The following is a 19189-nucleotide window of genomic DNA, read 5'->3' on the forward strand; positions in this document are numbered from 1 at the left end:
TCCACTATAGCATTATACGGTAATCGCACTTTCGCTTGACCTGAGCATTTTAGCCGGGACCAAGTTTTGTCAATTTGAATCAATGAAACATCTTGGCAATCAGATCACTTCAATCATAAAAAAATCAGATGATGGATAAATACCGATACTTTGTTAAAATCTACTAAAATTTTGTGTGATATTTTTAAAGTAAACTTTATCTCCTTGTAAGTCATGACTATTATTTATAACAATCCTTACCTAACACATTCAGAGGCAGCGCAAGGAAACTGTCTGTAGAATAGTTTTTCTTGTTAATTCCATAAACAACAATATCCTTGTTGGCTTCTACTTTTATCACTTTAGAGGTAAGCGTGGAACGTCCATTCGTGGGGCTTTCTTCTGGAGTTACACGAATGTTCGAGGGGAGGGGGACTCGCAGAACGTCGTTTATGGTTCCTTCTAACTGAAGCTGAAACCATCATTCTGTCTGTTAGACTCACAATGGCAGCCTAAAGTTGCTGTCATAGCATATGATTTAAGACTTGCACATACCAACTGAAACGGGAGTTTTCTTTTTGTAGTAAACATTAAGTAAAATGCAGAAATTTATTTTTGATTATAAGGTTATTTAATGAAATTAATATATTGTTATTGCAAGTGACAATTTAAAATTTCTCAGTTAAAGCTGAGCTCTCACAAAATGTTAGTTGGTTTTATCGAAAAGTATCGGTATTTTTTACTATTTGTGATTGTTTTTGGCGTTTAAGGTGAGCTGACTGCCAGGATGTTTCAAGATGAAAATCAATAAAACTTGATGGTAGGTAAAACACTTACATTAAGCGAAAGTGCGATTATGACGTCTATAGCAGCACTTTAACAAAAAGATCAAGAGAATAAAGATGCATAACGCTGCAATTCAAACTCAAACTCAAAAGCTGATATCAATAATAAGCGATAGGCAGCTGTGCAACTGGGGACGTCATTTTGCATGTATTATTCTTCTGAGCATTTTATCCAAGCTTAAGTTTTGCTGAATTTAATCTTGAAATGTCCAGTCAGATTCCCTCAAATATCAAAAACAATTACAAATGTTAAAAGAATACCGATACGTCCTGATAACACCTCAAATATCAAAAACAATTGCAAATGTTAAAAAAATACCGATACGTCCTGATAACACCTCAAATATCAAAAACAATTGCAAATGTTAAAAGAATACCGATACGCCCTGATAACATCTACAACAATTTCACGTAAGTTCATTTTCAATTGCATTTTTAAATAGATTGCTTACGAGATAATTTAACTTAACACGCAACATACTACGTACTAAATACAAAGCTGCAAACTTATACAACCAAACAAAAAAGCAGCACATTTTAAACCAACTATGGATGCAGACTAGAAACTACAACAGACTATTCAAAAATGAAAACAAGAACCTGTAGCCAACTAGCGTTCTTACATCAAGTTTGTTGACTCCATCATAGCTTGGTGTTGTTATGTCTATGATGGTGTCAATCTCTAGTGGGGCAATGTATAGCTCAACCTGGTCACCTTCTGGGTCGACGGCATCTCCTAGGGTGTTTGTCATGAAGACTATTGCATAGCTTCTACCAGTAGCATCACCGACTCCCTGTATCTGGATATCTTATAAAACAAATAGGAAAGCATCAAACCTGCCATAAACATCGGAAGTATTGATTAAAAGTTGATAGGTACACTTTATTGGAAGTATTGGAGTATTGGAAATTACAACACAACCCCTTTAAAATTTTATTGGAGCAAATGTCATAAAGGATATACATGCACCAATTATATAAAATGAAAACCATGAATAGTCAACAAATCGCTTCACTTTTAAACTAAACCAGGTCAAAATTTTAGATAGGTGGCTTTCACTAAATCGCTTCATGCAGGACTTGCCTAGATATACTCTTGTGACCTCCTGATTATAATATCAATGTCATCATGTTTTTTGGTTTGTGCTGACTATGTTACACACTCTAGTGTTTACCATAGTTAGTATTGAAACCTTACTTTAACATCAGTTAAAAACGTGTCAAGACGTTAACCTACTATCAACTAAAAAAAACTGTTTTTGTCATGCTAAAAACGACATAATTAATACAATTGGTAAAGCAGAATTTTTACAAAATAATTTCAGCAATGCAGCGTTATACTTTAATGAAGCTCCACTTCAAACTTGGATGGATAAGGGTTCAAAACACGTACATTCATGTAGCTGTTACCAGACCATTTGATGCCATGATCACCTTGATTCAGAGTTATAACTGGACTTAATGCCCACAGTTTTAACATTAGCTGTAAGTGTAAAATGCTAATAAGAAGTAAACAAGGCATAGGATTTACTATACCTTGAATTACTCGAGTCAAGGTGAGATGAGTTTTTTGATGAGAATCACATCAAAAATAACACAATCGATCTGAATACTTTACCTTAGAATTTGTAAAAATAATAAATAACAGACTACAATCAGGGATATACAGTAATTGTGGTTTTGCAGTTTGCTCTGTTGTCTGAGACTAAGATAGATTTCTTGTAAATTTCAAAATAAAGCATCTCCACTGCGTCAACAAAATTGGAAAAACTATTTTGCGTTAATAAAAATGTTAGAATAGCCATGTTGATATTCGCATTTATAAAGAACATGAAACTTTAGGTCATGCCAGTTTGAGTAAATTTTACCCAGACAGTTTTACTTTAGTTCATCCATTGTCATTTTATACATAAGATTTATATATACATGACGTTTCACCAAAATTCACTGCTTGACAGGTTATTTATTTACCAAAGACTGCATTACAACTTGTGTGTAACCTACAAAAAGTACCCCTTACTTTGTACAATTTAACTTTTTGTTTCAAACAGTGGATGTTCGTTTACTGCCAGATAAGTAAAATTATTTTACAAACAGTGCTGGATTCAAAATATTCCTTTAAAATATATCACCGACATTTTTCAATTTTCTCAAATATCAGATATCTACATTGTGATAATTTTACTTTGTACCTACCAAAAGATGCGCTCAACAATTGTATTGCTAAGCTGTGACATGTTAAGATGTATACATGTTACAGCCAATGTGGAAAATCACTCTATTTGTGTAATGCCGAAAAATTTATTCAGTTTACAAATTGCCGGATTCACTCAGTCATTTTACAAGGTGACTAAAACTTTCAGGCATTTACAAGTTGACTAATAAATCAAAACATTTATTTGACAGATTGCCTGAAACATTGGTGAGAACTAAGAAAAGTCATCTACGTCAAGTAGAGCATCAACTATCACATATAAGCATTTTTATGTATATTAAATTGCTAATTTTTAGCATTTAAAATTTTTTTTTTCGGTAAGTACTACATATGTGTAATATTTGATTGAGTGTATAAAGATGATCTCCCCAAACTCCAAACCCAGTGAGATCCTCACACCATCGATAACAAAATATGACCCGAGAGCGGCATATGAATCAGCAGCGGAATCAATGACCCGCAGGAAGATATTTCAAACAGTAGTAATAATCTTACAGCTTCGTCAACTGAACAGATGGGACCAACTAAAGAGACTGAACAGATGGGACCAACTATAGAAACTGAACAGATGGGACCAACTATAGAGACTGAACAGATGGGACCAACTAAAGAGACTGAACAGATGTGACCAACTAAAGAGACTGGACAGATGTGACCAACTAAAGAGACTGGACAGATGGGACCAACTAAAGAGACTGAACAGATGGGACCAATTAAAGAGACTGAACAGATGGGACCAACTGAAGAAACTGAACAGATGGGACCAACTAACAAGACTGAACAGATGGGACCAACTAAAGAGACTGAACAGATGGGACCAACTAAAGAGACTGAACAGATGGGACCAATTAAAGAGACTGAACAGATGGGACCAACTAAAGAGACTGAACAGATGGGACCAATTAAAGAGACTGAACAGATGGGACCAACTGAAGAAACTGAACAGATGGGACCAACTAACAAGACTGAACAGATGGGACCAACTAAAGAGACTGAACAGATGGGACCAACTAAAGAGACTGAACAGATGGAACCAACTAAAGAGACTGAACAGATGGGATCAACTAAAGAGACTGAACAGATGTGACCAACGAAAGAGTCTGGACAGATGGGACCAACTAAAGAGACTGAACAGATGGGACCAATTAAAGAGACTGAACAGATGGGACCAACTAAAGAGTCTGAACAGATTGAGCAGCAGCATGAAAGCAATTATTCAGTCATAAGAGAGCTACTGATGGACAGCTGTCATAAGCAGAGCGCATGGTCAAGCGGAGTCGCCTTTTCACATGTAGCTGAAAATACTGGTGATGACGCAACCATTCTCATCATCTTGGTAGTTCAGGAAAAAAAGGAATCCTCATAACATAAGGGGCATGATTGTGGACAGAGATGACAATGATTTGTATTGCATAGGAGTTTGTGCGAAGATTGTTAAAGGGCGCTACAGCAAAAACCAGTTTGACTTACACACCCATCAGTTCTACAGCATGAATGATGTGTCGAGAGACAAAGAAATAGGCCTGCGACAGGCAGTAAAAGTGGAGTGCAAGTTTGGTAGGTAAGGTTAAACTGAGCGACACTGTGAACAAAGTCGTGAGCAGTGCAAGTCAAATGTAAATGTTTCAAGGTTAGAGATAAACGCAACAGTAGACGCCGTGGGAGTTTGACATGTACAAATAATTTAATAAGTAATTTGTAAATTATCATAATTATTACAATGTCATCGTTAATCAAATGAACCGTATGTTTTGGTAGAAGGTGAGAAATGCAAATGCAAATTCGTTTCAAATGCAGAGATACTTAATTTAATGTTGAGTAGAGTCAAATTTGATGGCTGTGTTGGAGACAACTAGTTTGGATTTGTTAATACAGTTAAATACAGCATATCCGATCAATTAGACAAATGAAACAGATCAATTTTTTGTACTTATTAAATAAAATGTTTTTAGATTGTGTTGTTACATTGATCTATACCAACATCAAATGGATTTGTGAATGGCTGCCTCTTTTACTGTGAGTACTCCACCAGACACCGCTGTTTGGTTCTAATTGATACGCAAAGCAGCCTCGATACAGCCAACACACAAGTAATTGTGGTAAATAGCTACTCTTTACCAATCATCCAACCATCTTAGCGTTCAAGCATTTGGTTCATGTATTTGATATTAACATTACATTGGGAAGTTCTTGTAAAAAAGACCATTAGGTATTACCTCTGCAATCTTCATCCAATAATCCATCCATATCATTGTCAAGCCCATCGGCACACACCTCTTCGTCTGTGAAATTATCACAATCATTGTCCACACCATCTCCGAGTATCATATCCGTGTCATCACAATTGGAAACAGGAAAGAGGTAGCCCAGGTTGGAAGCAAAAGACTCTCGATCACTCGCTCCATAGACTATTGCCATGAAAGGCTGTGGAAATAATTAAATGCATTGAACTGCCTTAGAGCAATATAGGTAGTGGCAAAAGACAAATAGAAAAAGAATATTCATGTTACAGCATTTTCCGGTCTACAGTGGATTTATTTGTCTTTGGAAAAACGCTGTTCGATCAGAGGTATATATCAGCTATACTAGGAATGGTGCTATTTACCAAGTTTCCGTACAGCGATAGAGTAGCAATACCCCTCCATATGGCACTGCAATGTTTTTATGAATACAGCCGCATCGCTCTCATTCTGTCGTGATTCAGTACTGCTGTTTGAAAGTGAAACACCAGTGCGATGAGCCACCCTTGTGCCATGGAAAAGGCCTACATGTAAGCAATCACCAGCATTACACTAGTGCGAATAGGTTTTGCTTTCCTGTTGTTGCATATGCAAAAACTTTTGTTGACACGAGGCGTTGACACGACACTACCATCGCTCTACTATAATAGCACTCTATGAAAACATAATCTGCCTGTCTGTCATGATCGCCACTGGCGTGACCAGGCGTGCTATCGCTGTATGGAAACTTGCTAATTAGTTTGTAGGTGCATGTAGCCCATAAACAGCAGGGTAATGTCATGTCCTTGCAAGTAAATTCAGCCTATGACAGATATACTGTTAGGCTATTGGCATACAACACCCAAGGAGCTATCAGGTAATAGAGAAGTTTTGTCGATACAGTAGATGCTCTTATGACGTAAATAATTCATTCCTAGAACGTATACGTTATAATGCTCTAGCGTTATCAGTTTAAACAGTAAAATACATGTAAATCGACTGATTCGCTCAAAGATCTTTCCAAAATTGCATCTTTTGCCATAAAAAAGGAAACGTTATAGACTAAACTTTTTAATTCAATGACTGTACAGTAACTATAGTATTACTGGTTTGCATCAACAACTTTTCTCCTTTTATTTTCACAGTAAAGGGGAACACGCACATTCAATTTTAATTTTCATCAGTCTTTGTGTTTTTTTACACAAAGCAAGGTCTATTCTGTAAAAAAAATAATACAAAGTATTTTGTATGTATGTTAAGTAAAACAAATGTACTGTATACTTTTACTAAACTTGCAAGAGCGATTGTCTGTATGAGGGTTTGATGTAAGGATAAAATATAGCTTTTGATGAGAGTAACATCAGTGAAATTCAGCTTGGTATACCGACACTAACACCTGCACTTATCAATTGTCTTTAGGTACTTCTGCATTATTGCGCGACTACTTATTCCCTGCGCTTTATTGACACACCTGACAATCTCCCACGTCGAACTAAATCGCCAGAGTACTTATACATATATAATAAAGATAACCAATTATGGCGTCTTCACTCCCAAGTGTGACAAGAAAACAAACAATATTTTAAGGCTGATCATGAGACTCTTGTTATTCAAATTGAATTGGAGAATATGCACCTTTACGTTGTATGAAGTTCGAAATAAAAGCTACGTAATTCTTTACGTTACATGGAATTAACGGTATAGGAGGGTATACTGTAGTAGTGTAGTAGGTAATGCCTACCAGTTGACATGTTCAAGTAGCTTATGTTAGTCGAGTTAATAATGGAATATGTAGAAGTGTAGCTGGGACCAACTACGACGCATTCAGATTAGAGGTGCATGTATACTGTAATAAGTAAGGTACAGTTGTGTTACAGAGAACACAGTCTATATCGTGTGAGTTACTGTCAAATCATGAAAGACTAACTGAAAATGTCTCAAGAACAGAGTATAATAATTAGTTAACATTCACAAAACATGATTCTGTAAAAATGCACAACGGAGCAAAAGATACGAGCCAATCAAAAAATATAACGCTAAAATGGCACCAGTAGCAGGTTTTTTAGACAACTTAATTTGCAGTTTACCAACCATTAAATATTAAAGAGCGTGGGTCCCATGCTAAACTTTCCAAAAAAAGCATGCAAAAGAACACAGGCTATTTGCTAACCTTGCTGCTTTCTAGTTGGTGTGGCATGTCTCCAGAAACTTCTAAAGCTTGAGTGAAATAGGTGTGCTGAGGTTGGGGCATTAGGTTAGAGACATTCACGCCTACACCATCCATCTGTGGTGCAAATCTTGTGGATCCAAACGCTAGTAGTACCCATATCTTTTGGTAGATGTCATTTATCGAGTTCTTGAATTGAGGCATTACATATTTTATGTCGTACTGGTCGATACTCGGCAAAAAGTACAAAGATGGATCGGCTGGGTCTGTTAGTCTAACATTCTTGCTGTCTTGTGAGCGAACAATTACGGCTACCAAAATGGGGGATGAAGCTTGAAGCTCAGTTGTAACGGACCATTCTAGCACAACTCGTTCCTCTAAAAAAAGACAATGTTGAAACATGAAATAGGTGGTTAAAATTACAGTTACACCATGCAGTATTCATACAGATAAGTTTCATTTAAAGAACATATGTGACTTTTAGCAAGACTTCTAACTGAACTTAGGCATTTGCAGTAAAAATTGTACAAATATAATAATTTAACAAATATATAAATATGTATATAAACTACTATGCTAGCAATACTTATGAGCAATACTTATAGCTATGAGTGTCCTGACGTACAAGCGATTTGAGATACAGTCATACTTCGACTTACGAGCTTAATGCGTTTTGGGACTGAGCTTGTATGTCAATTTACTCGCATGTTGGTGCAATTTATTTATATATATAACAATTAAATATATATTGATTGGTTTCCATTCTCTAGAAAAACGCAAACAAAAACACTTAAAACAAGTATTGTAACAGAAAAAATGTTGGTAATTGTCCTAATTGGTAATTGGTAATCCTAATCGGTAATTCCTAATTGGTAATTGTTTACATGCTTTCAAAAAACAACAAATAAAAAATAATGCAAGGAAATGTGATTAATTAAAATGTAAAATTAAATACATACAATAGCAGCTAACACTAGCATTTTACACAGAGGGCAAGATAAGTTATCCTTCATTACAACAGTTGACTTTGATAAATTTAGATTCTGATGCAGAGACTTTAAGCAAACTTTCATTTTAAATTTAACATAATTAAAATTTCTTTGGCATTCATAGTTTTAAGTTTCTCGGGGCTTAGCTAATTTTTCTTTTTTCTCTCTCCCGTTCAGCTGGTCATTTTAAGAGAAACCTATCTAAGGATGTTTGCCTTTGTCGCCCTTTCAACATGTTGCAAAAAAGACGAACACAAATGTCGTCACAAAGGGTTAATGCACGACCATTAGCCAACTTGTCCGAATGTCTATTTTTTATAGTCTTGATAAATAGCACCGGCTTTTCCCATAGTATCATTTTAGTTACACTGTCACAGGCCAATCGTTTGTCTTTTAATCAAAGCCTGAGCAGTTTCTCCATCTCGTCGTGAAGATCGCTGCACCGGTTAGAGGTTAGTCCTTTTGCAGACTTAATGCCTTTAATATAATCCTTCTGTTTGATAATTGTGCATATTGTGGATGTATTTCTGTCATATTGCTGAGCTAGCTCAATCACGCATACACATTTCTCAACATTTCTACATATTTTTCAATAATTTCACAATTGATAACAATTGATATCAATCGTTATCATTCGCTTTTTTTTGCATTATCCTTCATTGTACCGGTTAACATTCGGTCTACGCACAGTACTTTTAATTCCCTTAATTCTGCACTGAAAAAAGCCCACAAAAAACATAGTGAAAAAGTATAGCCTGAGCAGTTGAAAAATACTGAGTGATGCTGTTCTCATAAGACACCTTTGACATACTTGGCCACTGACCAGTGTGGACCTGTTGGGGCACTCGTAAGTCAAAGTATGGCTGTACAAGGAATGGAGAGAATTTCTACATAAATTTTTGTTTTGAGATACGAAACAAATTTGAAACACAACAAATATGAGACGATGCGGTCGCTATGTGGCCAAGTGTGTGACAGGCTGCTCATGAGAACAGCATCGGTAAGTCTTTTTCATCAATTAGTTTGAGAAAGTTTTTAAAAGGACTGCTAAAAGTGTAGGTGAAAATGTGACACAAAGCAATGCAAAAAAAGCTAAGCCAGAAAAAAATGGAAATGAAGTTAAAAGTAAATTTTTTGTAACATAAGATTAAAACTTACTGCTAAGTGTGTGTATAGTATACCAAGTTTATATAAGTTAAATTTAAAGTTCATGTTACGTACCGTCACAAAAGTCTAGTATACCGAACGCATTGCTGTCAAGTGAACGCATTGCTACCATAGGTCTCGAAGGTAAGAGCTCCTTACAGTGCTGTACATAATAATGTCATATTTTATTGAAGATCACAACCACTAGATAGGTATTTGTTACTTTGTGAGTGTAATGGTGAATAATAACAATTAAAATTGTTTTTTTTATTGTAATGTGCTGTTTTTAAGCGTTTTTTTTCCAGAAGATAGGAAGGGAGTAATTTATATTGAGTTATTTCGTAAAGGCAAAATGATTTGAGAAATATAAAAACTTAAATAACCACATGTAAGTACAAATTAATCCATGTAATATATGGGTCATGATCACAGAAGCCATGATTAAGTCGAGATTGTAAGATTTGGAGCTATTTACATTAGCAGCTGAAAATTCTCAGTTATTTTGCAAAAAAAATTCGATTCTAGCTTAATTACAGCAGATTTTATGGTCAATAAACTGAATGCACGTTTACCATTAGTGCGAAAACATAGTTCTAAGAAAACTGGTGTTAAAGTTTGAGAAACAAAAAACAATGCACAATTTCGTTTACCTTTCAAAACGTCATAGAACCAATATCAAGATGTTGTGATATTTATCTAGATTTCTGTATTAATATCCAAAATATTATGCTGAATTTAAAAATCTAAACAGATTTTAGCTGGTTGTCATAGAAATAGCTGTATATTTATAAGAAAATGTATTACTTAATTTTGTAGATATTAAAAACGGCTTGGCAGTACCACGTTATCAGGCACAGCCAAATCATCACCAAATATTCAGAAAAATAACAACAGTAACATGTTGCACACCATTGGTCACTGTATACTTCGATTTTGGAAATTTGAATAATTATTTTTATAATTAAATCTGATAATAATCTTATAAAATCGAATAATTATTCTTATAATTAATTATTGTAATAATCTTGTAAGAATCATTAAAAAAATATCATCGTAATTCCCTTTACTTTCACCGATTTTGACATTAGTTGGAATACCAAATTACTCATTATAAGTGTCCAAAATGTCAGTTATCTTTAAAATCAGCAAAAAAGAAACGATTATATTTATCGCAGGCCATTTTTCAGTACTTCCTGTTTAGCATAGCAACGGTTTAAAGGGGTTTTTTCCCGAGGATTAAAGACTTCTATTAGCTAAACTGATTTCAGATTCAGAAAGATCACTCTTTGATTGGTCCAGATGCACGTGTTACAAAAATCGTTACCACTACACTATTATAAATTCAGTTGGTGCAACTTCAAAGTCGGATAACTCAACTTCATGATTTGCGACTTAACCATGGTTTCTGTGACCGCGACACATATATTTTATTTAAAGTTATCCCACGACCAAACACGAGCAAAACGAGTGTTTGGGAGCTTTATGATAAATGCATATGTGTACACAACTCCCGAAAAGTATCCGCGAATGGCCAAAGGCAAACCCTTGTACCGATATCTCATCAAAAAATTTAACCATTTTTCTGTGGAGTCGTTGAAGTATAATAATGATACAAAACACATATTCACCTATTTAAATATGTTACTAAGTCTTTGAAAATTGTCGACAATATCCTAAAACTTACCCATCTGATTGGATGATACATAACTAGCAACATTCAATTGGCCTAAAATCGCCATTAAAACCTGAAAAGCCTTTTTTAATCAAAATTAAGACCCGCCAACAACACGCCCATAAAGCCGTGCGACAGATAGCAGAATATGAAGCCGTGCGCATTTCACAATGAAAACGTGTACATTTCACCAGTCTATGGCATTGTCCAATCGCCGAAGGTTTCTGTAATAGAAGTACTGAAAGAAGTACTAAAAGAAGTACTGAAAAATGGCGTCCAATAAAAGATTTAAGATAAAAGACTTTTTGCCGATTTTAAAGTTAACTCTGACATTTTGGAAGCTTATAAGGAGTACTTTGGTATTCCAACTGATGTCAAAAGCAGTGAAAGTAAAGGGAATGATGATGATATTTTCCTAACGACTCTTATAAGATTATTACAATATTTAATTATAAGAATAATTATTCGGTTTTATAAGATTATTATAAGATTTAATTATAAGAATAATCATTCGAATTTACAAGATTGAAGTATACAGTGACCGATGGTGTGCATTATGTTACTGTTATTATTTTTCTAAAGATTTTGCTGATGACCCTACGGCTGTGCCCAATATCGCGGTACCACCGAGTCGTTTTTAAAATCTGCAAAACTAAGTATGACATTTTCTTATAGATATACAGCTATTTCTATGACAACCAGCTAAAATCTGTTTAGATTTTTAAATTCAGCATAATTTTTTGGAAATAAATATAGAAATCTAGTTAAATATCACAACTTCTTGATATTGGTTGCTATGCCATTTTGAAATGTAAACAAAATTGTGCATTGGTTTTCGTTTCTCAAACTGTAACACCAGTTTTCTCAGAACTATGTTTTCGCACTAATGGTAAATGTGCATTCAGTTCATTGACCATAAAATCTGCAGTAATTAAGCTGGAATCAAAATTTTTTTGCAAAATAACTGAGAATGTTTTCTTTCTGCTAGTGTAGATAACTCTAAATCTCACACACCCGACTGAACCACGGTTTCTGTGATCATGACCCATTTTTTTATTTTGCTACAGTTTGCAGAAAACTTCCAGACACACGTGAATGCTAATGCTTGCTTTCTGTTACAGATCACTGTCAAAACCATTCTACACTCAACACAACCGACTTTCAAACTGTGTATATTACACAGCAGCTTGCCCTTTTACTTCTAATATTGCATTTCTCCTATTGCAGGGGAGAGATATAAACATATAATCTTTTCCTTTCATTATTGCTGTTTGTTGTACATAATAACACCCAGTACATTACAGCTACCATTGCATCTACTATTGCATCTACCATTGCAGTTCTCCTATTGCCCTGCAGTGCCATTTGACTGCTAATATTGCATTTCTCAACCAGCAGTACCCTTTCTTTTTTCCATTATCACTTTTGTCATGGGCTGTATGACAGGGGAATTTCTAGTTTATATATTTATGTATACATATTCATGTTACATTTTTTAATTTTGCTATAGGACATTTTGATTTTAGATACGAATGCATTGACATACATGTATGAGCTCAGTCCTGGAACTCATCAAGCTCATATCTCAAGACATTATGTACCAAGAAATGTACATGTATGTATTGTTTTAGTGATAAATGACAATTATTACTGATTTATGTAAATGTGAATGATTGACTTGTAGCTGATAACTTACTTCCAATGATCATTGAAGTCATATTTGCTCCTAAGAATGAAAAATTAGTATTTGAATCTGAGGAGATTATCTTGATTGTGTCACCAGGTACGCGTCTTGGAGTGGGAATATACACAAACCTTTTGCCCCATTTGTTTACTGGAGGAACCTACAAAATTAAAGACAAGTTACTCAAAAAAGTCTCGTAGTATGAAGGCATTGAACTGAAGTTCCACGCTTTTCAGAGAAACTCGGTTGTGTAGGAACGGGGTGGAAAGCTAGAAAATATTTATCAAACATTTCTTGCCTTCTTGATTTTAAGTCACACAGCCGAAAGCAGAGCTCCATGTAGGTCAATGATTAAAACCTTACACTACCTTCTATGAGTCAGTGAGCACAACCTTGAACCACCTCATATGAGTCAGTGATCACAACCTTGAACCATCTCCTATGAGTCAGTGATCACAACGTTAAACCAACTATGAATCAATGAACAAAACCTTATACTGCCTCTTATAAGTCAGTTATCACAACCTTGAACCATCTCCTATGAGTCAGTGATCACAACGTTAAACCAACTATGAATCAATGAACAAAACCTTATACTGCCTCTTATGAGTCAGTTATCACAACCTTAAACCACCTTCTATGAGTCAGTGATCACAAACTTGCACCACATCCTATGAGTCGGTGATTGCAACCTAAATCATAGCCTGTATATGACTTTTAAAATAAAGTTACAAAGCAACCTGGTTGTCAACTTTTGTCCAAACCACCAAATTTTTTAACGCCCTTCTTGCTCATTATCCACATCAATATCAATATATGGTTGGTCGGTATCAAGATACGAACTCGGGACTACTATAACAAATTCTTAATAGATTACAGGTGATAATAAAAAATTGGTTCCAATAATATTTTTATCATTTAGGACAAGTTTATTTTGTCATTATTTTTAGCAACCTACAGAAGCTATGAAAAGTAATAACTTTATAAAATCGTTCAGGACACCATATATAACACGTTCAGTAGATATGTTATAACCATTCACAGATGTGAAACATAAAAATTTTAAAGGTTGACTTTTAAAGTTACACTTTTAAAGGTTGACTTGCAACAAAATTCACATTACAGTTATTTGATATCAAAAGATTCACCATGTTTTACTCTGTTGTGTTGTAGGTGCAAAATATGTGGAAATGTGATTACAAGCTCTTAATAGCTCAAAAACAAACAGTTAATCGCAGCCATCACAAAACCGCCGTAGATCGGAATCTCTTTCCAAAACGGCTCAAATGGGACGTAGTTGTACAAGATGGCTTCTGTTTACACTTTCACGCAACCTCATTTGTCGAAATATTTTTACAAACAACTTCACGCATTCAATAAAACCATGTCTATTGCTCATACGCGTCTGTTTTATCGTCATTGTAATGCTGTCACTTTCAGCACTGATATCCCATAACCTACCGTAAAAATTTGTTTAATTTGTTAACCTTAGCTCGAAGGAGTCCATATCATTGTCTGATAATCATGACGAGTCTGTTGGTTACCTGTGATAATCGAAAAGTGCTGCAAAAATTATTGGTGAAGTATTGGGTCACATGATCAGATTACGACTTGACGATTAGATAATGCCGAAACAGAACTGTAAAGTAGCGAGCATCTATATTTGATACGGGGTCTTCGGTAAAACCCGAAGTGTTTGTCATAAACTAATGCTACGAGATGTTTTATATTGAGCCTTTTATAGGTCTTTCAATTCACGTGAGAAGATCAAGTCACAAAACAATAACCAAATGTAACGACTACGTCAGAAAAATAAACTGATTCCGATCTTCGGCGGTTTCGTGATGGCTGCGATCAACTGTTCGTTTTTGAGCTTTTAAGAGCTTGTAATCACATTTTCACATATTTTGCACCTACAACACAGCAGAGTAAAACATGGTGAATCTTTTAATATCAAATAACTGTAATGTGAATTTTGTTGCAAGTCAACCTTTAAAATATTTAGAAATATAGTTAGAGTCAATTTATTGTGTAACTAGTTTAATGCCCAGCATTGCAATCATAATTGGGTAATAATTGGGTAATAATTGGGTAATAATTGGGTATTAGAAATGTTTGACATAGAAAATTTCCTTTTATTTGGCTAAGTTTCATCCTCCAATGAATTTGATAAACTTGAGCTACTAGCGTAACCATAATAAAAGCTATCATTACAACTTTAGAAAAAAGATTGCGTCATCTCTCACGCAATCATCTTTTAGCCTGCTAGATGAAGCGCGAAGTGTGCTAGCTAAAATGTGAGGCCCTTAAAAAGTGACAAGTGCATAAGTATGTGAACAATCATTAGTTGCTATGAGCGGGCAGACCGCTATGTAGTCTAGTGGATAGAACATCTGCCAGCAGACCTAGAGGTTCCTGTCCACAAGACTAGAAGTTCAAGTCTAGTGCAAAGCGAATTTTCCGTTCCTTGAACATTATCACTATAACTGGGCACATGAATGACAAATGACAAACATGCACATGACAAACACTGATCTATACACATGTGTATAGATGCACATACCTGTTCTATGAGATGGTCTCTAGAGCGTTTGTTATAGTCATTGTAAGTACGAACATTTCCTGTGAATACAGCTACCCGCCGACTTGACTGGATCATGACACCAGTCAGATCTCCAGCAGACTGTGCGAGGAAACTAGTTTCGGGTTCAAGTTCAAAGGTTAATGTTTCTCCTGCAAGTGATAAGATATCACCTCAAGTTAGCGATGCTATAGGGAAAGCTTCAATTCATACAGTTGTCAAAAAATGAAAGATTATCTTTATTACTATCATCTGTATAAATCTCAAAGTCTGTCTGTAGTTTGCTTTGTCCAGCTATAGCTATTGAAACAAAGTATTCGTATTGCAGAAGATTTGATCTCAGACCATCCTATTCACCAGTCCAATCCCTTAGGCCTGCTAGGTGGGTGCGTGCATACGCTACCGCTATCCGTTACAGCACAACACCACCGAGAGCGTTAGCATAATTTTATGTTGTGCTCAACCGTAAGAGCAAGTAGTTAGCTCTTATTAGTAAGCTTATTCAAATTAGCCATTGGCAATGTGCCAGGCTAATGGCAATGTGCCAGGAAACAATATTACTTCTCATTGTTTATAAGCCGATTTTTAATGTCCGTGCAACGCCAAGTCTACTAAAACAGGTGCGGTGTCCGTTCGTTCATTTGAATGGGCAACGCAACGAATGGGCAAAGCAAAAGAACGGGCAAGGCGAAAGAATGGACAACACGACTGAACAACAACGTGATAGAATAATAACGTGACAGAGTAGTAATGCAGCAGAGTAATACAAAAGTGCAGTAAGCTCTAATTTATTAGTGCCCAGCTGTTCTATGCTTAGTGAAATACTTGAATATTTAAATTTTGCAGCAGTGCAAGAGAGCATTACTCAATGTGAGCAGCCACCTTGGAAAGTGCTAAATCTATGCTTGCCAATTAAATTAGAACCAAGGAGAATATATGGAGAACAAAATTAGACTCATAAAAAACCAAGTTTAGATTGTACCATTTGTGTATCGAAGTCCAGCATAGTCTATTGTAAGCGTTTCTCCAGGTCTATCTGGTATCACGATACGTACTTTGGTCGTTTCCTGCAATAATATGAGCACTGGTTAGAGCAACTTGCCAAACCAGGCCATTAGTAGAGCAGGAGGGCATCAAAAAGCTGTCAAAAAAAGTGATTTATTCCTTTTGGAGGTGGGCTATGTAATAAGAGTGGCATCTAGATCAGAATTTTGAGCTGATTTTAAATATATGGTTTCTACACCTCTCAGATTGTTCATTTTTGAGTAATTTAATTAATATATTATTTTAATTAAATAAATGTCTGTAATGTTGCATGCGCTTCTACCAACAATGTAATAATGAAAGTAGCATATAGATACTAAATAACTAGCAATAACCTAAGTTGGAATCAATTCTGATAACATTAGAATATTTATTCTTCAAATATTATAATATTAGCATTGTATTATATAATATTATGTATTCCCAGTTTGGTTGATATTGTGGCAGCTTTACAGTTTGTCCTTGTTTTTCCGCAACCCATATATCATTACAGATCTGTAAAACAAAATGAAAAGTATTTTTAAAGACTCAGACCATGTATATATAACATTTTAGTATACATATATTCATCATTAATGCTTATTATGTTGAACCGTTTACTTTATTATCCAAGTGAAATCGCAATTATTCAGTCTTTTATACGGTATGACACATAATTATGTATTCTAATCAAACATGAAGTGCACCTTTGGTTACGATCTAACGTTACAAATACTAACCTTCTAATTCACAGTCATCTGAGTCTTCTGCATCACTACTTTCATCTCCACCCTCTTTATTTCTATTGCTACAGCAGCTGCTTCTGCACATGTCCGTACACTTGAGATCTGTATTGTTGCACTGACAGCGACGAGCCTGGCACCCAGTTTTGCATTGACAAAACATGTCTACGAGCACATCAGGAGGTGCTGGTTGTTGTGTTATCCATCTGGCTTTAAGCTCTCCATCTTCCATAAACCATCCATGTTGCTGGGGGATGGGGCATGGATGATTTGCTTGGCTCTTCTCCATATCGCGGCCTGATTGGCAGCCTTAGATATATGGAGATTTAACTCATCTAGTGTGGGTGGTAGGTTTGGTTGGGATGTGCGAAACGGTGAGCAGAAGATCTTATATCTTGCTTCATTGATGGAATTTGTCTCTTCACCATATAATCTGCATATGAATGTCTCAATAGATTATCTTATTGCACCATCCACTTCAAAATCTGTTCCCAATGATTTCAGTGTGTTACAGAATTCAAGATTGTTCTTTAGCAGCTTGAAAGTTATCTTCCCATTGAAATAGAATGCGCTTACACTGTCGCATCCACTTAGAGCATGGAGCCCGAGCAGTGCTTTGCATCGTTCGGGTGTGAGGACAGTAGACAGACAGCCTGTTTACATATCTCAACTGCTTCTTACCACAGCAGTAAATGAGTTTTTGTGATGGCAGCTCATCCACTAGAGATAGACAGCTAAGGAAAACATCTGTGTCCTGGTACTTGACTAGAACTTTTGAGCTGGGTTTGTCTTTCATTATCTTTGCGATATGTGATAACATGCGCGTATCTGCTTCCTCATGGCCTGGTGTCAAACTATCTATTTCGCTTAGAGCGATTGATCCATCAAGGTCTTAGCTGATCATGTGGCATTCTTGAGAAAAAGCTGCTACAAGATCTAGTTTCTGCTTCACAGTTGACTTCCTCCATGTATCCTTTAAAAATTTCACTAAAGCAGTCTTGTTTGAGCCATCTGCTAAAAATTCAGACCTTTTTGGCAATGATTAGTTCGGACTAAACACAGCAACCTTCCGCCTTCTTTTCACACTTCTATGACTTCTCTCACCTCCTTTAATGCTGATATCAGGGTATGTGTCACAAACAAAATCTACACAACATGTGTGATATACGTTTGCAGTACTAACTATCCGTTGCAAAAGCTGACTTGCAACCATGCCAAAAGTTGGAGGAGCTTTCAGGGTCTGAATTTCGGCCATAGCATCAACCACAACAGCGTCAAGACTGGTAGCTGATCCTGGTTAACATAAATTGACGGTTGATCATCAACATCTTCCTCAACAGCAGCCATCAGAGCCGACTTGGCAGTCTTCAATATAGAGCCATCAGAGTTAGCCAGGGACCAGCTGACGTTGCCAAGAGAGAATGATAACACTTTTCTCAAATCCAAGTTACACTGTTGGCTGATCACTAAAAAATTCTCAAACAGTCTGTGCGAACACTCTAAGACTTTTTCTTTTGATTTTTTTCTTAGCTGATGGTAATGTGGGGAAGGTTTTAAGCTTGTCTGACTTGATGGATGCATTGAAATTAATCTCTTGGTTGCTTAAGCTCCTCTGGACAAATTCTGAAAGCTGTTTCTCTCCTATCACATTTGCCATTTCAAGATCCTGCTTTACTTTAATGGAGGCTTTTGCACCACTGATACTATGTACTAGCTTGGTGGTTTGAAACGCAAATAGATTTATTGTTGCTGTTATGAGTCTTTCATGACTTCCCTCATTTCCTCATCAGCCTTCCATGCCTTTTCTCGCATCTCATAACTTGCTGCATCCGAATCACCAGGCACTAGCATCTTCTTCGTGTCTGTATGTACAGCTGTTCGTTCTGGGTGAGATAGTCCAGCATTGAGAGGCCGATGATTCGTAGT

General features: G+C 35.9%; 2 protein-coding genes across 2 annotated transcripts; one reads left to right on the forward strand and one right to left on the reverse strand.

Annotated features, from left to right (window-relative positions):
• Positions 1-3715: 3715 nt before the first annotated feature.
• Positions 3716-4126, forward strand: LOC137402408 (processed variable antigen-like). The gene has a single exon (XM_068088907.1). The coding sequence runs from the start codon at positions 3716-3718 to the stop codon at positions 4124-4126; it is 411 nt and encodes a 136-aa protein (XP_067945008.1).
• Positions 4127-5244: 1118 nt separating this feature from the next.
• On the reverse strand, positions 5245-17552 carry LOC137402409 (uncharacterized). Its single transcript, XM_068088908.1, has 6 exons — positions 17433-17552; positions 16480-16564; positions 15480-15649; positions 12929-13076; positions 7429-7802; positions 5245-5463 (listed from the first exon to the last, which is right to left on the reverse strand). The coding sequence occupies exons 1-6, from the start codon at positions 17550-17552 to the stop codon at positions 5245-5247; spliced, it is 1116 nt and encodes a 371-aa protein (XP_067945009.1).
• Between the last annotated feature and the right edge of the window lie 1637 nt (positions 17553-19189).

Source organism: Watersipora subatra, chromosome 8 (assembly GCF_963576615.1).
Source record: "Watersipora subatra chromosome 8, tzWatSuba1.1, whole genome shotgun sequence".
NCBI lineage: Eukaryota > Metazoa > Bryozoa > Gymnolaemata > Cheilostomatida > Watersiporidae > Watersipora > Watersipora subatra.

Bases quoted from the DNA above. Each gene is read 5' to 3' on its own strand.
- LOC137402408 (XM_068088907.1), top strand. From the start codon at position 3,716: ATGGGACCAACTAAAGAGACTGAACAGATGGGACCAATTAAAGAGACT.
- LOC137402409 (XM_068088908.1), bottom strand. From the start codon at position 17,552: ATGGAGAAGAGCCAAGCAAATCATCCATGCCCCATCCCCCAGCAACAT. The intron at 16,565-17,432 runs GTAGACATGTTT...ATATTATTGCAG, and splicing joins CAGCACCTCCTGATGTGCTC to GAAACGACCAAAGTACGTAT. The intron at 15,650-16,479 runs GTACAATCTAAA...TATCACTTGCAG, and splicing joins TGGACTTCGATACACAAATG to GAGAAACATTAACCTTTGAA.